Here is a 22,211-nt window from a genome sequence, read left to right as displayed (position 1 = left end):
AGCCAAATGGTAACATTAAAACTGGGAACTATCTGTAGAATTTACTGACCTTTAAAAATTCTCTTAAAAGATCCAAACTCAAATTTATTTGAGTATAACCCCAAGGATAGTGTATTCAATACTGTCCCAAAACCAGTAAGCTCCTATTTTCTCAAAAAATACAAACAAAAACTGGGTATTAAAAGGTAATTTCTTATAAAGAAGAAAACATTTTGGGTGCTTACCAAGTTTCTAAAAGCAAGAATTTGAGAAAGTTAACCCATCCATAGTCCAGGTCCTAAAACACTGTAATGCTTTTGTAAAATACAAACGAGCAGATTTTTTTTTCCATTTTCATTTCCTTTTAGTATGACATTTCTGGATCAGATCATTTTGTTATGTGGACATTACACACAGCAGAAGCAATGTAAAGGTCATGTTTTAACATTTTAGCAGGGTCAAGTAGTAAATTCAAAGGTAATGCGGTCATCCAAAGAACACTTTTTAAATGAGCAGCGCTACTGCAAAGGAGGCTTGGAGGCTGTTTGAAATAGTATTTAGTCCAAAGTAAGAGTGGGCACTGCATCGGGCAATTGCTTAGATTCACATTGTAAATGCTTCCTAAATGACTGGAAGTCGCTGCATGATTAGTACTGGATGCTGATGGCACAACAGCACAGAACTTGCTTATTATAGCTCACAAAAGTGTTACATTTTAACAAGTGTAAAAAAATACATTCAGTGCGTTAGGGGAGTAAGCAAGAGCACATCAGAAAAGGAGTGAGTAATGTGGCTGGAAGACTTGCTTTTTTAAAAAAAAAAAAGAATCCATACACAAAAACTAATACAGAGCAATTGCCTGTCGGTCTATCAACTGTCTCAGAAAGAAGAAACATGCCACTTTAGTTCTCTTAAGGCCTGATGTCTTCTCCCTGCCCTTTTCCTGACAACCTCCTTTGTGTGGGCTCTAAGCAGTCCTACTGCGAGCAGCTGTAGGCGCTAATTTGTGGTTCACTGAGGTGTCAATTGAGTCTTAAACCAAGGCAACAACAGCTGCAAAACAATGCGTGGCTCTGGTGCAAACATTTTCAAAGGTAGACTAAAGTTTTGACTGTTATTTTAGATAAACAAAAACCCCAAACCATAACCCTCCATCAAGTCACACACAAAATAACACGCAGCCAGGGCTGAACTCTTTGCGTAGTGACATTTCTCATCTTGTTACTGCTATTCAGAAAGGCTCTCAGGACTTTACCTTGACAAAGGACTTCCTTCACTGGATGAAAAACTAGCTTCCGAGGCGATTTTGTGGGCTGTCTTTGTCTTGAACGTGCTGCCGCCAATATCCAAACCTGTGACAAACACAGTCAAGGAGAATGAGTTATCTACCGCACGAGACGAACGCATCCGCAGCCTCCCAGGATCTTAGAAAATCAAGAGGAAGATCCTGTTCAAGCCACAGAAGGTTTCAGGGTTTCTAGGCCCAGAGACAAAATACTCATAGAACACTGAAAAGAAACGGGGAATTTTCATTATAATACTAAAAATAAAATAAAAACAAACAAAGCTAAAACTATCCAAGGCAGTCTGCTTTTTTTTTTAAACTTTACTCAGTCCTTTTCTGGGGTGTGGGGACTGAGCCCGAGACCTCCTCAAATGTGCTAGGCAAGCATATGACCTAGAGCTAAGTACCAGAGCTCTGCGGTAAATGGACAGAAAGTACAAATAAGAGCACAAGTTGAAGACTTAATTCACTTTGTTAGGACACAGGGATGAATGGCTCACCAAGACAACAGGTACCAGGAGAACCAGGTCTCAGACATAAACTCACACTCCTGGAGGCTCCCACACTATCTACTCTTAAGCCCTTTGGCTAAATCCTGTTTGTTATCCCACAAAGAAGAATAAATTTCCACTAAAAGCCATCAAGGCCACTCTCAGCCTATGTTGAGGACATGGACATGCAACACACCCTTTTCCCTGGGGATGGAGGCTGGACTGTCCCCACTGTCCTCAGCCTTAGATATTTCTGTGGCACTTCTGCTTTCAATGGGCAGTTACCCCAGATCCCAGAGAGTGTATAGGCAGCTTTGCTGCAGGCTTGCTGAGTTGCTAACCTTGAATGGTTTGCCTGTATATTATCTCTGTAGCAGGATAACTCTTTCAGCACCATGTGCATGCTCAACTCAAACAGGGTCTCCACATTTGTAAAGGACAGGACTTTGGGTTATAAAAAGTGAGGTTCAGAACTTAAGTGGGTTTTCTCAGTAACAGATCTGGACACAGAGACCTAAACCATCTAACTCAGAAAGTAACTGAGACAGAGTGCTCCTTCAAGAGTGAGAGGTAAGGATAAGATTCCTGCCCTCACTGCTTTTCAGTGTGGAGAAGTTTCCCTTTACGATCTAAGATGGTCATCTGCTCTCTGCAGCTCAGGGGACTACAGGACAGTAAAAGCAAGAAGGCAGTGGAGAGTGGAGGCAGGCACTGTCAATTCTAAGAGCAGCCAACAGCATCAGAAGCTCCTGTCAATACTATCATCAGACTACTGGGATCCTACAAGGTGCCACTGTGAGACAGACCAAGGAAACTGAACTGCCTGTGCTGGCCATACAACCTGTCAGGTGCCATTTCACATATGAAAAGTTTAACAGAATAGGATCAAAATATATTGTATAATTGTATGAACTGCTCAAAGAATATATATTATTTGAAATAAGCTATTAATATATTTAATAGTAGTATAATTTTTATAGATAACCAAGAGATGATAATTTATGCCAAATACTTGTCTTTTGTACCTGCCAATTAGGTATCGAAATACACTTGCCACCTGGCACACAACTTTAGTTGGTTCTTTTTTTTTTTTCGGAGCTGGGGACCGAACCCAGGGCCTTGTGCTTCCTAGGTAAGCGCTCTACCACTGAGCTAAATCCCCAGCCCCATATGGCACACAACTTTAATCTCAGCACTTGGGAGGCAGAAGTAGGTGGATCTCTGAGTTCAAGGCCAGCCTGGTCCACTAAGAGAATTCTAGGACAGGGCTACAGAGAGAAACAGTGTTGAAAAAAAAAAAATCAAAAGCCAAAAACCAAAATAGACTTTGCCAAAATAGACTTGCCAAAAGTCTCTGCAGCGCTGCCTTCCCACCTGTGTGCAGCTGCTTGCAGTTATGCTCTGAGCAAGGCGTTCCTCTCTTGAGACCTTATCTATAAGATGAGGGGGGTGGACAACACTGTCTCAGACCTATCTCCATTCAGACTCTATGTCACAAATGTGAACAGAAAGCTGACCTGTACTAAGATCTTTCTGAAGCAATAGGGACAGAGGCCCTGCTTTTCACCTCAAGAGACTTCGATTTCTACATTTTTGGAGCCAAATCACCATCATCAAAATGGCTGGCTCTCCCCAGGAGCTTTTCATTAGGGGCGTGGGCTGGGTCTTTAACCTAAAGTAGCTTACTGATCGTAAAAGCAACCAAAATAAATGACAGTGCCACTGATATTACTAAAAATGCATTCTCCGCACACAGATAGCACATGTCTTAAGAAAGTATCTGTCTGAGGAAGACATGTTTGAGACAACTGGAAACCTGAATATCTATCGTCTATGAACTGTATGGCATTCAGAACTCACTGTACAATTCTGATAGGAAAAACAGAGTATGGTGATCATAGAAGATTAAAGTCATTCTGAGCTGGAAAGGTGGCACAGCTGGTGGTTGAGAGTACCAGCTCCTCTTCCAGAGGGCCTGGGGCTCGATTTCCATGGTGGTTCACAATCAACTGTAACTACGCTTCTAGAGAATACAACTTCTCTTCCGACATCCATCAGCACCAAGCATGCACATGGTACATATTCACATTGGCAAAAAATGTATACACATAAAATAAAACATGTAAGTCTAAAATTAAAAAAAAATCACTATATATGTTCTTATATATTATGTACATTTGATAATGGGTGTCCAATTGAATAATACATGAAAAGAAAATATAATAAAATGAAAACCACATGTATAGTGGAAGAATGTAGGAAAATTAAAATTGAAACAAAATCCTAGATTAAAGAATCTATGTTTAAGCCTAAATGTTAGGTTCTTGGAATGTACATTCCTTTCATTATAACTGTGGAGAATTTCCCAGCATTCCCACAAGAGTGGACACGCAGCATAAAGCTGTCCTCCTCACAAGATGAGGAGGACATGTAGAGAAGAGAATTTGGAGTATCTTGTGGGAATTGGGGAAGAGATACCTTCATGACATACCAAATAGAAACATAGGGCCTGTGAAAGCTACTACCACGCTGGACCCCACGTACCCAGAAGTGAGGGCCTTTCTAAATGCCTGTCTGCTAAGCATGAAAACGTCCTTGCTCACTCAGACTCAGTAACACTCATTACAAAGCAAACCCTAAAACCATGCTTCTCGAAGCACCATCCTGGTGTCTGCCCTCATCCCCTTGCCACAGGAGTCAAGTGCTGAATCGACCCCAACTTACTTGAAAACTGACTTTCAAATCTCTCTTCAGCTTGATTTGAATTATCCTGAAGGGTAGACTTCTTCAGTAACTGGTAGGCTTTGGTTTCTATAGATGAAGAAAAGCAAAGAAACATTCTACTTTCAACTGTTTATCAGTGTTTCTTAAATTCCTCTTTGAGGCTAACATTTCTCAGAAGCATGGGTCCCTAATTAGGTCTCTCTATAAAGAGGTACACATTTCTCAAATGCATGGTTTCCCTATAGAACCCAAATCTGTAATTTCCTATCTCTACCTCACAAGTGTAAGTCTTAAATAAAAATTGAGTTGCACCTAAATTTTAAGACTCTGGGACGAACTTTAAGAGTTCATTTCAGACCACAAATTTGTCATTTCAGTGGATCCATGTGTAGATTCATTGTCAAAATCAATAGCTTCTCTCTATTCTGACCTCGAAGAAGCAGCATCCTGGTAGAAAAGTCACTGGGCTCCAGGCCCTGATTCTCAGGTTCTAATACTAGAGTGTGGGGCTCTGAGAGAGGGGAGAGAGAATGCAAAGATCTCAGGAGGGTTAGAGGCAGACCCACTGGGCAGGTTCAGTGAAAAATCTACCCCCTAGGGCTGAGGAGAGGGTGGCTGCCTACAGAAAGCAAAGCTAGGTGCACAGAGGGATCAGCAAAGCTGCAGGCAAAGGTACAAACAGGACTCTAGGGAAAGCGCTCATTGAAAGGGCGAGGACCTGAACACTATCTGGAGGCTATGTGAGCCCTGAGATGTTAAGTGATTGTGGGCCAGCTTCAGACTCTGCAGGCAAGACTATACTATTTGCTAGAGGTTCTGGAACAGTGAGTGTAGAACCCTCCCGGAACAGTGTAAAAGGCTTAGCCAGGAAGCCAACTTCACAGTGCAAAAAGGCCAAACAATGAATATGACTTTTTTTGTAACTTGGGCCCTGGCTCTTCAGGAAGGAAACAAAGAGAGCAAGGAAACAAGCAGTTAAAGTTGCAGTGTGCCACTGCCTTGCCAATGTGGTTACAATGTGAATGGGTAAGTGAATACAGGAGAAAAAGTCAAATATAAAAGCAAAAGTAAAAGCTAGCCTGCTGTAAACACAGGACTAAGAGCTGAAGAATCTAAGCTCATCCTGGATGCAAGCGAGGCATAAATCTGAAAATCCGAGGACTAGCTGTAAAAGGCTTGGTGTACACTGTAGCCTGTGCCTGTGCCTTGGAACTCCAGCGAAACTTCTCTCATTGTAATGTTAACCACTCAAGAATTATGGGGTAATTAAAATGATTAGATGAATCCAACATTTTTAAAGAAGTCAATTCTTTTCATATACAGAAACACACACACACACACACACACACACACACACCTCCTCAAGTTTTCGGTTCTGAATCCTGTAGTCAAGCACTACTATATATTCAATTCGATGTCAAATTTTCGCTTAAGAAGTAGAAAATATTGCAGTTTAAAACATACAAGGCAAGGAGTCTACATCCCACGTAGTATCCAGCCAAGAGATTAAAACCTATTCTGTTTATTAATTCCGTGCTGATGACACAATGAGATAAATATATTTCCTCTACTTTGTTACATAAGCTGCCAGAGCCCAATCATCCATCTTCCTGCAAAGCTGAGGGATCACTAAGAGGGTTTTTTTTTCTTTTTGATATGCATTTTGGGTCTAGAAAATAGAAGCAGCTAGAGAAAAAAAGGTGAAAACCGTGCTGAATAAAGGGGGTAGGACAGAGAGGACGCTGAGGAGAGGGGAAAGAAAAAGCCTCAACTTCGTATCTTTTATTCTCTTTTATATGCAAATGTACACCTGCTAAAATACTCCTAAATCTACAAATAAAAAGAAAATATCTGATGAACAAGTGCTTTTAACAGCCCATTACAAGATACACATGTGTTTCCCCAGCCTCTAAGGAGTGTATGGAGGCAAGGAATCTGCCCATTGCTTTTGCAGAAATCCTTAATAAAAAAAGAGAGAGAGAGAGAGAGAGAGAGAGAGAGAGAGAGAGAGAGAGAGAGAGAGAGAGAGAGAGTGTTGGGTCTGGAAAGGAATAACAAAGGGAGACACAGACAATACTATCACCGCAGCAAGGGAGCCAGACCTTGAACCCACAAAGAAACAGGCGTTCAACCAAAGATGTTTAAGTACTGTTCCTATATGAAGTGGGCAGAAATTCTAAAATTAAAATTGAAAAATGCTTTCACTAGAAAGAATGCTACGGTTCTATTTATTACTTTTTATGTATTTCTACACACGCTAAAATGTTTTTTCATGTTATATTGGATGCACTGACAATGAAACAAACTCAGTTGCTTTTGCAAAAATAACATTAAAAGCAAAATGGTATTTCTAAAATTAATTCAAAAGACATGTGTTATCACTTTAAGCCCATAAATCAGTTATCTAATAATCTGCTCGAATAAAAATGAAAAAATTGAATATGGGTGCCTTTACAATTTGGAACATATAACAGATGATGCTTACATATTAAGATTTCAGGGAAAAAAGGCCACATGTCTCTGAATGTGGGCAGACTCAGCACAGGTTTACACAGGGGAATCTTCACATCTGGACTTCCAGTGCTAAACTTGCCCACCAGAGCCTTGGGTCAGCGAATCCACTGTGAGTTTTCTCTATCTGTTTTCCCCATGAGTGCTGCTAATACACAAGGAACACTCCTAACTCACAGGGCTGCCTGGGGCAGTGTCAGAGAAGACATTTACATTCTAGTTTTAATTTCTGTGAATCAACTCAACAATTAAACCAGAAGAAGATCAATGTCAGGCTTGTAACTGACCTTTCATGGCTGCTCCCAAGCTGAACGGAAACAGTTCTGAGGGTACTAGGTCTGCCTCTCTGTGTCCTTCCGTCCCATAGCCACCTATCCAAAACCAAACATGGATTAGAAATAGTTGGTAAAATGCGTTAGTATTGGGTATATACAGACTTTTTTCTCATCATTACATCCTAAATGACACAGTTATATAGCATTTACATCATATTATGTTAAAAGTAATCTACAAAGTATGTGGAAGCTGGATGGAGACTATGAAAACACGAAGCCGTTAGGTATAACAACTGTACCGCTTGCTGCTTACCACTGTCTAATCAGAGGAGGTTAATTTCCAGTTCTCAACCACCAGTTTCAGATCACCTTGAGTGATCTCTGTTAAAAGCTGGGTTTAATGGCATAGTCTGGTGCTTTTCCTTATTTCCCATAGGCTCATGCAAGCTAAGTAGGAGCTCTACCACTGAGCCACACTCTCATTTTAAATAGTTTTGTAAAAACATTTCTAGCAATTGGTACTCAATAATTTATATAGAAAATTAGAAAAATTAGAAATACTGACATATCTTTCTCATAGAATGGCCAGGAATAATGGGTATGAGGTGCCACAAATGCTAGTAATGTAAAATATCAAGAAAACCCTTCTCAAACCCTATAGTGGGCTGAATACTGCCTTCCTTACCTCCAAATTCAAGCCCATTCAAACCTCAGAACATGATCTTATTTGGTAATAGATTGTTGTAGACATATTAGCTAAGGAGGGCAAGATGAAACTGCCCTGCACTTTCACTGGACCTAAGCCCAGAGACAGGTGTCTGTTCTGTAGGAGCAGCGGACTCAAAGACAGATCGGAGGCGGTGTAAAAGCAGAGGCAAACATAAACCCTGAGGAGACGCCATCACGAACCAGAACCACTGGGAAGAAATCTTCCTGGAGCTCGGTCTGATGGTACCTTGGGCTTTTGCATCCTGAACTGTGACAGAGTAAGTCTACTACTTTTGTTTTCATTTTTGGAATTTTGTTGCTCAGGGCGGCTTACTGTTAACGCTAATGCTGCTTGTGCTGCAGCCTGTTGAGGATCTGGGACTATGAGTGCAGGGCTCTGCAGCTGGTAAGCTTATGGCCTCACCATCATAGCAGCTTGGGAGAAACAATGCTCCTCCTGACTCCCGATTTTATCAAAATGTCTAAATCCCCACCTCGTTCTCAATTTGAATTGTTTGTGTAAAATAAAGGCCTTTTTACAAACTGACCCACAGAGCCTCTCCCAGCTTTGACACGCCACAATTCTCAACCTAGAAACCCACTTGGATGTGTAATAAAATGCTTGTGCCTGGGACCTACCTTGGTTAGTTCTGATGTATCACAGTACAGAAAGCCCACATGGAATTTTACTGCATAATCATGGGGAGAATCTCTCCTCAAATGCAGGACACTAACCAACAGCACTCCTCAGAAAGGTCTTTCTATTCTTTCACATCCTGGTTAAAAGCCTCTGTCCCCCACCTGCAGGCGGCAGGCAATAGGCTCACTGCAGAGAGGCAGAGGCTGACAGGCTGACTCCAGCCTAGAGGCAGAGGTGCTGACTACCATGGAGAACAATACAAGCAATGATGTCCTGGTTTCACATTCTTTGGAAGTTCCCTGACCCAGGCACTACTAATTCTTTCGAGTAAAGCACTTCTTGGACAATGCAAGAAAAAAACATTTTTCGTGAACTTGCTGTCCTGGAGGTTATATGCCATAACACTTGGGTGGCCCAAACTTGTCACTGCATTCTTTCCTTCCAGGGTAAATCCAGTCACCAATGACAACCTGGCCATTGTATATTTTCAGCTCCCTTTCAGCTTGGTATAAAACAGAAACTGTAATGTTTGGGGAGGTAGTGTCGGAACCCGGAAGCCAAGCAGCGCCCTGCAGGTAGATGCTGACCTGTACAGCCTCTCCACGGTGCTTCAGTGTGACAACTGTAGAGCATTTCAGCTGGCCAAAGAGTACTGAGGAGGAAGGGCACAGCGAAGCAACACTTTTAACACAGCTTGACCATCAGAATTGGTGTTAAAAGAATGAGAGGCTGAATGGACATTCTTAGAGGCTTAATCCTCTTGAGATAAAAGCCGACAGCCCTTTTCACATGCAGCTTAAGGAGATGAGTTTTGCCAGGATGGGCACGTGGGGTGGGAAAAGTGGTGGTGGAGTGAGTAACTGAAAGAGATACTGTTCTGGCCTGAATCAACAAGCATTTAAGGAAACTCCTTAATTCCCCATTTTTATTCATTTGTTTGACAAATTAAGGGTTCACTGTATGGCACATACTACATAAGGTGCTGGGTTTCATGATTTAATATAAGTTGTATCATTTGCTTAAATGCAAGCTTGGTACTGAAAGGCACACTGGTGTAAATACAAATAAAAATGCTATCACTGTAGATGTGCACACTTCAGAGGGACATGTTCTCTCATAATCTTACTAAGCATTACTTTCTTCCTTGTTTGCGTGTTTCCAGAAAAACTGACCACAACATCCTGCATCCTTCACATGGTTTCAGAGGTTCAGCTGTACCCAGGCCTGTCCCACTTTATAAAAAGAAAGCCTCTTAGTAAGGCAAGCTGCTCACTTCTCTAGGTGTAGCCGAAGAGAAAAGAAATGTATGGCTGCTCATCACTGTTCCCAGAACACCCTTGTTAAACTCCTTCTTTTGCCATGATATACACTGAGGTCTCCTTGACCCAGAAGCCCTGGTACAGTGAGCTGCCTTTCTGCTACTAAAATAAGAGTCGAGGCGGAGGAATGGAATCACTGAATCCTCAAGTTGGATTCCACATCCACTGAGCTGGTTCCAACCTTTCTAAGTTTCTGTTTGACTAGCAGGATGAGTTACTCAAGTTGAGTCCTAACAGACTATTAAGAAAGTTAGAAATGATTAAGGCTGATTGTGGGCAGGGGCAGTCTTTTCTGTCCTTGGTATCCCAAGGTTCAGTCCAAGTAATGGGCTAAATATATTAAGTGGTATATTATCTATCATATACAGAAACACATTTATAGATGTAACATTCTTTGTTTTATATGGATTCTTTAGTAAGAAGACTAGACAAATAAAAAGGGGTAGACTGTTAACAATAGGCTGGTCTGTGGGAATACTTGTACACTGGGGGATAGGTGCTGTACAAGGGACAGTCCACATAAATCCTGGGGGGGAGAAAACACTTTTTCTTTGATGACTAACGAAGCAGATGCCTTTGGAGGGATAGATGAACTCTGGTAAGGCGGCTTAAGTTTGGGAGGATATAAACAAGTAAGAAGGGGAAGTGAAGGCATTAGAATGTTGGTTCCTTGGTTCCCTTAGTGTACATTGCTAGTCACAGCCTTGGCATGAATGAGTGGCATGTTCTATAAACAAATGTTCCTTCTACAGCCTTGCTGTGGTTCAGGTTCTCAGCCCACGATCTCATACCTGGAAGACTCCTAGCTTTGTTTTATGAAATAAAGAGCTAGAAAGTGCCTTTGTTACTGATCTACACTCCACAGTTACGCACAGTAAATGATAGCATTTACTCCTCAAATATACAGAGAGAGATAATGTGCCCTTCTTATGTTAATGTCTCAAGACTCTTATTCTGAGTACAGTGGAATATCAGAGCCTTCCACCCAGCCTGGAACCTGACTTGGATTTTACCCTGCCCTCTTGCTTCCCTATTTCCTTCTAAAATGAATGCAAAGCAAACAGGTACACAGAGAAAGAGCCACATTGAAGAGCATTTCTGGACACCAAAGTTACTATTATAACCTTCTGGTCAACCCAAGGGAGAGTTTTATCAATAGCTTTCAATCTTAACACTCCAATGTGATTTGATTAGAGTTGCCCTGAGTCTTATTAGAAAGCAGTTTCATCTACCAGGGAGGTTCCCCCCAAAAAATGGGATGCAGAGAAACAACAAGGATCATTTTAATGTATTGAGAAAGCTGGTATAGGGACTGGAGAGATGGTTCAGAAGTTAAGAGAAAGTTTATGTCCCAATTGGACCTGCTACTTTTTTTTTAAAGGTCCCATATATGAGCCTATGTGTATTCCATAGCAAGTTTCTCCAAAAATAACAAAAGAAGTGTTGCTTGCTATTAAGAAGAACTTCAACCAGCCTGGTCTATACAGTGAGTTCTAGGACATCCAGGGCTATAGAGAAAAATCCCACCTCAGCAAACAAACAAGGAACAAACAAACAAGGACTTCATTTTCAACTATATGATATATTGTAAAATCGCAGTTCACAATTTTCAGTTTCCTTTAAATTCTTCCGAGAGCCTTCAACATGATCCTATATATTATGTACACTACAGAAAACCAAAGAAACCATCCAGGAGTTGGCATCAAAATATGTTATTTTCCTAAGTATTTTCTGCACAGGGGTGCATTTTGGATAATGCTGAACTGTCCATCAACACTTATGAGACAACACATCAGGATATGCCTGCTGACAGCTATCATGTGGCCTGCAGAAGGATATCTAGCTGCCTTCAGTGTGTTACCCTGTCACGTTCACTCCCACACCCTGAGTTACAGAGTGAATGAGGGTAGTGTCACTGTGATTCCTTGGTGATGGTGCCTCCAGCAGTACTGCTGAGCTCGTTCTCTCAAGAAATTGCCACCTGAGAACATGGCTAATGATTTGACTCCAGAAAGGTATTTTTTTTATTCATCAGAAGAAAGTCTTGGAGGATTTCTGAATGTTTGGATATTCCAGGTAGTCCATAAGGAACACCCTTAGTGGTGAACTGCAGGCCAGCTCCAGGGACCTTACTGATCAAGGCTGTCGGTCTCTGGCTCTTGTGCCAAGAAGCCTTCAATGAGTCTATGCTCTCAGATGGAAGATTTGCAAGGCATTTGAAGCACTTCGATGTGAACCTTACGGGAGGCCCCAGGGTGCTTAGAAGGACAAGGGTCTGGGTAGCAAGAACAGAACAGCGATACTACAGTAAAAATATCTTAAAGTTTTCTGGGACTCCCGTGCTATGTTTGTTTGTTTGTTTGTTCGGAGACAGAGCTTCTCTGTGTAGGCCTGGCTATCTGGGAACTTGCACTGCAGATGAGACTGGCCTCCAACTCTGAGATCTCCTTGCCTCTGCCTTCTGAGTGCTATGATTAAAGGCATGCGTCACCACCAGCCCTGACTCTCCTGTGGTATTTTACAATGGCTAATGCTTCAGTATGCTAAGGCATACTAAAGCATACTATTCTCTGGCAACTATTGATAGATGGAGGGTGGGCTGTTAGAATTACCGCCTATTTTACCTAAGTTTACAGATGATCCTTTGTGATCACAGGCTTACAGTCCTAACTGAAATATTCAGAGGCCATTAACTACTTCTGCACTCAAAAGTAAATATAAGAAAAAAGATAACCAAATGACTTCATGGCTATCTGGAGCTTAGGGATCATCTACAATTCTTCTTTTAACAATAACAAAAACAAATGAACAAAAATCATAGGGAACCCTATCAGCATTTCCTCAAATTGACAAATCAAAACATAATGAACATTATTGGGAAAAATGTTTAAAAGTAAAGAAAATCTGGGTTGGGGATTTAGCTCAGCGGTAGAGCGTTTGCCTAGCAAGCGAAAGGCCCTGGGTTCGATCCCCAGCTCCGAAAAAAAAAAAAAAAGAAAAAAGAAAAAAGAAAAAAAAAGTAAAGAAAATCTTTGTATAGTGGAGTGAAATATTATACATACATAATAACTGTTCTGCTGTAAACTCCATTTTCGAAACAAGAGTTCATTACAGAAACTCGAGCTTAAAAATTAATCATCATGCCGTGAAATGTATTACCATAAAGCAAGCCATTCTCTTTTGCTTGTAAACAAGAACAAAACAACCTCATATGCAGATGCATGCCTCAGTACCTCAGCAACGGTGTGTTTATGTGTATAAATATTTAAAGTCAGACCTTTGAATTTATAATGAAGCAACATACCACTTTACAAAATAAGGATCTAGTAAATTTAGATGTACAACAAATAAGGTTCCGTTCAGAATACTAATTGCTGCTTGCTGATATTTCAAAACAAAAAAAAAATTGTAATGACACAATTCAGATTCCACCTATAAACACACGTAATACATGTGCACAAGTCTTAATAGGTCTTGATGGATGAAGCATGATTAGTGAGAATTTTAAATCGCTAGACAGGCTTTTGTACCCGAGGCACAAGCAAACTCCCTATCTAATGCATTTTTAAAAATAACAGTTTGAAGTTCAATTTCCACAGGAAAAGAAAAAAAGTAAAATTAGAAACACCTACAGTTTGTCATCTAGTCTCTTACCCTGGCCAAATGACATCTTCTCGTGGCTTCAGGTGCTGAAAGCCTGTATGATGGGGGATGCTTACAGACCGAATACTTAAAATCGAGATGAGAAGCTCAGTGGGCATAGTTGTTAACCGGCTCGGGTTATGCTAGCACAGCTTGCATACAGAAGGTGAGTGCATTCTCCTTCCAATTGCTAAGTCACTGGACCCAGCAATGACTAACCCTGAATTCCCTGATCATGCAGTGAGACTGCATCCTGTGACTGAAGCTTGTAGGCACTGGTACCTTTACCTGTGACTGGGACCGCAGCTGTGCCTTCTTCCTTGCTCTCATCTCCACAGCCACTTGAAACTTCTAAAAAATTAAAAACATTAATAAATGTGTTTCAAAATTATGAAACCAGGTTTGTTCTTCAGTACTGAGGTTGGAACCGAGGGCTCCACACATGCTGGGCGAGCTCTCTCCCACTGAACTACACTCCTAGCCCTGCATGCTTTAAGATTTATTTTATGTGCAAGAAGGTTTTGCCTGCATGTATGTATGTGTACCATGTGTATGTTGTGCCTGGTGCCCGTGGGAGGCCAGAAGGGAGCAAAAGTAAAGGACACCTTGAGCTGCCATGTGAGTACAGGAGCCGAACCTGAATCTTCTCTAAGAGCAGTCAGTGCTCTTAACCACTGAGCCGTCTCTCCAGTCCCTGTACGTGGAATTTTAATAGAATTCTTTTATTTTTTCACTATCTCTTCATTTACAGTTTTTGTTATCTAAAAGGTACTGCTAGTGTGAGTGATCAGCTTAAGATTTCTTAACTTTATTTATTTCACTAGAAGCTCAACAGAACTACACTCAGGGTTTCCACTGAGAACATGCACATAAACCGAAAGGTACCATAAAACAACCAACATACTATGCACATGAAACCTGAGATGGGCTTGGCTAGCCTAATGCCTTGAGAAAGGATGCTGCGTTGACTCTGAATGCCTTTTTGCTGTGGACACTGCACACAATAGTTACCTTGTTCCCTTGTAAGAACACTGTTGAGACGCAGGGCGGGTTTTGCTTCCTTTATTCCATTATTGTCATTCAGAATAGATGGCATGCTGCAAGATGATTCATTACTGTGAATAGCTGACCTGTGGTCACATTCTTCGGTAAGGACTTTTTTCAATAATGTTGTTGCCTACAGTGTTTCAAAGAAAGCACAAAAAAAAAAAAAATCAAAACAAACTGGAACCCTGTTCTCTTGCTCTCAAAGACTCACATTTAAAATACAATTTTAGGTTAAGCTTTACTTAGAATTTAATTTCTTTCCTGACATTAAAATGCCCTCAAGATCAAAATAGCAGAAGAGGGCAGAGGGAGAGAGAGAACCAACATGACGCTGGGTGGGTAGGGAGGTAGGGAGGGTCTGGGAAGAGTTCATGATTAAAATATTTGAAAAACATTTTAATTAAAAAATAACATCTGGTTATTTTCCAACACAATTTAATTCTGTACAACAATTTTCATTGACAATAACGTTTTTGAAGACTGAATCTTATGTACTATACAAATGTCCTACTTGAGAAGTAGGTCTGTGAGATAAGATCACCTCTGTTTATCTGAGCTAGCCTATCCTCCCTTTTTTATACACAGAAGCAGACCTTCTAAATGGAAGATTAATTCTCTCATTGAATGAATCCTGATTTCTAAATCTGTAACAGAGCATTGGTTTAGGGGCTGGCAATAGGGCTCGGCAGTTAAAAGCTCTTGCTGTTTTGTGCTGAGGCTTGGGTTTAGTTCCCTGTACCTACATCAGGCAGCCTGTAATTTCAGTTCCTGAGGATCTGATGCCCTCCTCAGACCATTGCAAATGCTGCTTGCATGTGATGCACATATAGGCATACATATACCTAAATAAGAATGAATTGAAGAAATACACTAAGCAAAAAGATAACTGATCTGTTCATGAGTCTTAAACTTCAGGCAAGGATGAAAGGCTACGCTTGCCTTTGAGTCTCCTGAGGAGCTGGAGACACTCACTTGTTACTGCATGTCTTTTTTCAACGGACATTAACTATCCTGCCTGTACAGGGAAATCAAATTTAATCACAGCCTACCTGAGAAGCAATGTGAGGAAAAATGGCAGTGAACCGTGGTCTGAGGTAACTAAGTCTTTAATTTATAGGTGAGCACTTTGTTCCTAAGACATAAAACTACGCTAAGAACAAGAGGTGACTATCTAGCAGACAACCTCTATCACACTGTCGCACTGCCAGAGTATACACTCTCTATTAGAGAGAAGTGATTTGCTCTATCCTGGTAATAGTGATGGTGACCTGTTGATTGATGAAAATAGAAAATATGGGTAGTGTCCACCCAATCTGCAAGAAATGGGCCTAAGACATCACAAGCCAATATGACTGGTAGAACTAGACAAAGGTCCTCAGGTTCCATGGAGTTGACTGTCTGGGTAACAAGCAATTGTTCAGTAAATAAAAAGGAAACAAGTAATTCTTAGTGATTAGCACAGCTCTGATATGAGGGTCTCTGAAGCAAAGAATGGGAGCCCCAGCCCGGGGCGTTTCATTCAGAAGCTCCTTTAAGGGTCTTGTCCTGGGCTGTAACACTGCTGCAAGGCCTTTTCCTTCTGACTTTCTTAGGTGCATCTCGTGGATCTGGGCTTATGGTAGAGGCTAGAGAAACTGGTCTGGGGTAGTGTGTGAAAGAGTTGTACTCCCAAAGGGCCTGGTGTTGGAAATTCACTTTGTGGCAAGCAGGAAAGGGAGGTTCATACTGAGGCAGTGCAATGTGTGAGGAGAGAGAGAGAGAGAGAGGGAGGGAGAGAGAGAGAGAGAGAGAGAGAGAGAGAGAGAGAGAGAGAGAGAGAATTTTACTGCAGATTGAAGCCTACCACCAAGCTATACTCCTAACACTATTTGTAAATACTTTAATATTAAAGGTCATACCTCATGCCAAAGGACTGTTTATGGACAGTAGCATTTTTCTGTTTTACATTTCAAGGTTTTGTTTTTGTTTTTCTGCTTGTTTCTTCTAAGAAATGTCAACTAATTCTAAAGAAATCTGATGTATATAAGGGAGCACAGCTCCAAAGAGAAACTAAGTGTGAAAGCACTTAGCAGAATTAATTCTTGTCTTTATGCGGACAGTACCACTCACACACTATTAATGCACAATGGCAGTGGATGACAGCTCCCAGATTTAACATCCTCAAAATCTTCCCTCTTGGTTACAGAGAAATATTTTCCAGTGTTTAAAGAGAAACACATGCACTGATACTGATCATATTTAAGTTAAAGAAAGGGATTTTATTTATGTAGCAATTAAAAGATGGAGAAATGATCACAAGAGCCAGGACATGAATATGGATGAGATATCAGTAAACGATTTATCATTTAGGAACTATGTCTTCTGGTAAATAAAATCTGTGTGGGGCAGGACCAGACCAATTCTGAGTGACATCAGAAAGTTGTTCTTCTGTGTCAAGGTTCTCCCCTGTGGAAACAGACCTCGTGAGAATAAAGGAGTGTTAAGCCACTTTGTAATTCAATGACAACCTCAGCTCATTTTGCCCCCACATAAAGTTATTACAAATTTTTATGAATTAAAAGCACGTAGCTCAATTATGTAATTGCCTAACAGGTTATGCAGTGCTGACAGATTTTTATCTGGTCTCCAGGGGACAGTGAGTTTCTATGGCTTTGGTCATGTGTTTACTCAAGAGAAGGGATTGACTAGAGCTGACAGCACAGAGACCCACAGGTAAACATAATTTACATGCGGGTGTTTAATTAGCCATTTGCCCAAGAGATCAAAGTAAATACTTCTAGGCTTCATTAGACTTTGATTTTTTCTAATGGAGCTTTCTTACATTTTCAAAATCACTTACTTTTAAGATTTTCTCTAAAGAGAGAGCTATTTAACCTATGGTTTCTCCTGAATATCTATCCTTTTTCAATACACAGAAACAACTCAGATACCCTAGTTAGCTAATCCCAGAAGGATGAGGAGGGCCGGGATATGCAGTGAGTAATGGTAAAAATGTGCTTAACATGAACAAGACTGAATTCAATTCCCAGCCCCCAGCCCCACCTTGCCTCCCTCCTTCCTCACCCCTCCCTTGCATGCACACGGGCACACTACAGAAACCAAAACAGCTTCAGAAACTACAAAAGCATTTTGTCCTGAGGTTTACAGGACATTTCATCATTTTTGTGATAACACTGTTCTTCGGAATTGTGCATTTCTTCAGCCACACCTACATGTTTCAGAAACTGCCTGTTTACTCCCATTTTTAAGGAAGAAAACATTCTAGTTCTGCTCAAAAGTCTGCAGCAGTGTTTCAAACTCTAGGAGATATGTAACCCTCTTCTGGCTTCCACAGACACCTACATTCATTTGCACATGCCTACATATACAGACACCCACACATACACAATTAAAAATAAAATCAATTAAAAAAATGGTTCTATTGCCTCATGTGTCGGGTTTCCTAGTCTGTTTTTTGGTTCCTAACAGCCTTTCCCTGTCACCCCAAACATTTTCCTCAGCCTCACCTTGTCAAAGCCTATTTCTAAAGGGTCACCTTCCATGTCCTAAGACCCCTTCCATCACAGGCTCTCCCCGCTGCTTCTGCGTGTAGCTGAGCTCCCTTTCTGAGAGCACACATTCTTTGCCATTCTATTATGTGCACCCTGGTAACTGGCCTCAGAAAAGGAGGGACACATTTCATATATTTCTTTCCTTCCAATGTATCTGGGCTAGTTCCTGTGTATAATATACAACAATGGCCAAAAACATATTTGCTGGCTTAGACTCAATGACTTTATACTACTTTATAGTATGGCACAGACAAAAAACCCAGCATGTTACAGATGTTTCTGAACTCTGAAGATGTTGTGGTAGATATATTTAAGCTACCTCTGGGACCTGAATTAATATTAAGTCAGATGTTGGGTCCTTCCATAAAATCTGTAAAAGATCTAAGATCAGAAAGTTAAAAATATTATCAGCCAGTTGTGCGCCCCTCATTTACCACTGTTAACCATTTTTTTAAATGTTTATCATTCAGAATATATTATTTCTCCAAACAAATAGCCTGTATAATCTTGGAGCTTATTTAAATATGTTACTACTAGCCCCAATCTTGATTTTGAAAGAAAATAGCCTCAGCACCTACCTCTTTAAGAGAATCATCATGTTCCTTCGTACACTGCCCTTGTGTCTTCAATAAGTGACAACCTGGTACTGCTTCAGCTCTGTAAAACAGAAATAGGAGAGGCACTATAAATCTGTAAATATATGTACAAATGAGTGAATTAGAAGATTCTTATATTTTTAAAAGTCTTACAGTCAAGTTAATAGAACAACATTTATCAAGAAAAATCTGGAACCTAACATATTTGAAATTACAAAACGATGTTCAAATCCCCTCCATAGGTTGAGTATGTGTATGTCTCTGTGTATGTGTGTCCATGCATGTGTACATATGTGTGTGCACGTATGTCTGGTTGTACTCGCTTATGTGTGCACATGTGGAGGCCAGAGGCCATTGGGTGTCTTCTGTTACTCTCTACCTTAATTTTTGAGACAGGTCCTCTCAATGAATCTGGAATTTGCTGTCCAGCTAGACTGGCTTTCTGATGAGCCCCAGGACCAACACATCTCTTGACCTGATCCACTGTCTTTCCCAAGCTCTTCGTTTTTCAACTTATTTTGTTATATTATTGCTAACAAGCATTCTCAACTTTGCACATAGAAATAGCCAACAAGTTTTGTAAAGTCTAGCTACCTAATGCCACTTGTACTGAGTCTCACAAAATGGTCTACACTGTGACCCTGACACAGTATATTTTAAGACTCACAGACATGTACACTAAAAGAATGGTATGGTTGGTTTCCCGCCATACCAGTAGACCTCAGTAAGAGACATCAATCATATCTCCATCTTAATGTCACCTTTTAGTGATATTTTCATTATGAACTACTTATATTGAAAACAAGTAAGGGACCTCTTGGATACTGGGATTATAGACAACATGACTTGTGAGTGTCTCTCACTGTTAGTTTGATTAAGGGTTTAGCAATCTTATCTTTCAACAAACTAATTTTTTGTTTCATTAATTCTTGGTATTGGGGGCTGGAGAGATGGCTCAGCGGTTAAGAGCATTGACTGCTCTTCCAGAGGTCCTGAGTTCAAATCCCAGCAACCACATAGTGGCTCACAACCATCTGTAATGGGATCTGCTGCTCTCTTCTGGTGTGTCTGAAGACAGCTACAGGATACTTATATATAATAAATAAATAAATCTGAAAAAAAATTTTGGTATTGCTATTTTGGTTTTCATTTCATCACTTTCTGCTTTGATCTTGATTATTTCTTTTAATCTACTGGTTTGGGGTTTGTTTTATTCTTGTTTTTCTAACACTTTAAGGTGCATCATTAAATTATGGGGTTCAATCTCCATGAACTTGTGTGTTTCTGTGGCTACTGGTTTCTAATTTATTCTATCGGGATCAAACGGACTACTTGAAATTTTTTTTCTTATTAAGAATTGCTTTGTGCTGGGGATTTAGCTCAGTGGTAGAGCGCTTACCTAGGAAGCGCAAGGCCCTGGGTTCGGTCCCCAGCTCCGAAAAAAAGAACCAAAAAAAAAAAAAAAAAAAAAAAGAATTGCTTTGTGTTCACCAATGTCTTCAGTTTCGTAAGCTGCTGTATTCTACAGGGTCTGAGTGGGAGACTATAAAGAGTGCTGTTAAATCATGTGATCTGTGTCATTTCGCAATGCTATTTGCTAAATTTTAAGATTTAAAAATTTTTTTTTAAATTTTATTTATATGTGCACACTGTAGCTGTCTTCAGACACACCAGAAGAGGGCATCAGGTCTCATTACAGATGGTTGTGAGGCACCATGTGGTTGCTGGGAGTTGAATTCAGGACCTCTGGAAGAGCAGACAGTGCTCTTAACTGCTGAGCCATCTCTCCAGCTCAAAGACTATTTCTTTAATCAACATGAAATCACCTTATCTCTTCTGACCAATTTTGGCTTGAAGTCTATTTTATCAGATACTCAAACACAGATTACTAAACATGTTTGTTTTCTAATTCCCTGTAATGGCTATTCCTGGTTGTCCACTTGACTACATCTGAAATGAATTGGAGGGCACACCTGTGATCCAGAGCTTGAGGCTGGAAGAAACAAGTTTCTGACCTGGATCTTGGCATGGAGATCTTGAGGTATAGTGGCCATGAAAAACTTAGGCCCAGGCAGGGTAGTATATACCTTTAATCCCAGGAGACTGAGGCAAGATCTCTGAGTTCAAGGTCAGCCTGGGGAAAAGCAAGACCCAGATGCAGGTCTGGTAGTAACACCTTTAATCTGGACCACGCCTTCTTTTGGAGGCCTACATAGGGACACTGGAAGAAGGAAGACTCACTCTTTTTCAACTGCTTGCACTTGCCAGCACATCTGTTGGAATCTACTTTTACAAAAGACCAGCTGAAACAACTAGCCTCATGGGACTGGGTAACTATTAGATTCTTGAACTTCCCATCCACAGCTGCCCATTGTTGGGTTAGTTGGACTACAGACTATAAGTCATCACAATAAATTCCCTTAATATATAGAGATATTCCATAAGCTCTGTGACTCTAGAGAACCCTGACTAATAAATTCCCTCAAAGGTATAAAGAAATGCAATCATGTAACCTAAAACAATCACAGCTCCTAGAGGCTAAAAAGCAGGGGGCCTGTCAACATGTACCCTTTGAGGAAGTCTTTCTTTAAAGATTTGTGAACAGAGAGATATACAGGACAAAGTAATCTTCAACATTTCATATTGGAAATTAAATGGTATCTGTCTCTATGTGGTCACTCACCTGAGTGCAGACATGACTATCTATAGCAACCTTGCTTTTCTTTTTGTGACTATTTGGATCAGAACACTTCCTGAGCTGTTCTTTGTGTTGTTGGCCCTGAAATCATAGGGTGTATGGGCTGGGAAGAGGGTGCCATAACTATAGGTGTCTTTCCATCTCTAGGTGTCGGAAAGGTTGTCAGCAAGTCTTCTGCTGACCTTCCTGAGATCCTAGCACTTTTAAGCCTGGATCTTAAACCCAGGATTGCTTGTCCTTCTTCTAGAGACCTCGTGAGTTTCCCTGTAGTTTGTTGGCTGATGGTTCAGACCAGATTTCCAGTATGTGGAGCACAGTGCAGTTCCAACTTGGAGCCTCTGAGTTTTGTGACTTCAGAAAAGCTAAGCTAACATCAAGTTTTCCTGCAGCTTTGTTTCAGGACACCTGGGCCAAGGAGTTTACAACTGTCCTTGAATGGAGTCTTTCCCATATCTACATAAATACACTAAGTGTGAAAACTTACAAAGTGGTACAAAAAAATGAAAGGAATTTTATTTTATAATGCAAAAATTTAAGTTTGACATCATATTTAAGTTTTATATACTTTTCTAATTATAATCCAAACAAATGTATCAGTTTTTCCTTAACTATAACTGACTTATTATATATTGATGATTTGACCAATGTTTTAAGTGCAGACATAGTAATAATTGTCCTGAGTTTTATTTTGAATTTAAGTAGAATAAAACAAAGAAAATTTTGTATTCTTTGCAAATAATATGGA

At 40.5% G+C, this 22,211-nt stretch overlaps 1 protein-coding gene and 1 non-coding gene across 6 annotated transcripts in view; one reads left to right on the top strand and one right to left on the bottom strand.

Moving 5' to 3' along the window:
- Positions 1-22,211, bottom strand: part of Kiz (kizuna centrosomal protein) — a 107,538-nt gene that overhangs the window by 14,546 nt on the left and 70,781 nt on the right. For 3 of the 5 annotated variants that reach the window (XM_063283809.1, NM_001398980.1, XM_039106628.2), the window contains 6 exons: positions 18,751-18,829; positions 14,586-14,751; positions 13,863-13,925; positions 7,278-7,361; positions 4,480-4,566; positions 1,235-1,331 (listed from right to left, as the gene is read on the bottom strand). In XM_063283809.1, coding sequence (XP_063139879.1) covers positions 1,235-1,331; positions 4,480-4,566; positions 7,278-7,361; positions 13,863-13,925; positions 14,586-14,751; positions 18,751-18,829 — 576 coding nt within the window. Of the gene's footprint in view, positions 1-1,234; positions 1,332-4,479; positions 4,567-7,277; positions 7,362-13,862; positions 13,926-14,585; positions 14,752-18,750; positions 18,830-22,211 lie in introns of those variants that run through there. The other 2 variants (XM_006235182.4, XR_005502534.2) reach the window with 2 other exon arrangements.
- Positions 12,841-12,915, top strand: Trnaa-agc54 (transfer RNA alanine (anticodon AGC) 54). Its single transcript has one exon. It is a non-coding gene; the product is annotated as a tRNA-Ala (tRNA).

This window comes from Rattus norvegicus, chromosome 3 (assembly GCF_036323735.1).
Source record: "Rattus norvegicus strain BN/NHsdMcwi chromosome 3, GRCr8, whole genome shotgun sequence".
Taxonomy (NCBI): Eukaryota; Metazoa; Chordata; class Mammalia; order Rodentia; family Muridae; genus Rattus; species Rattus norvegicus.
This window is presented reverse-complemented; position numbering and strand designations above follow the sequence as displayed.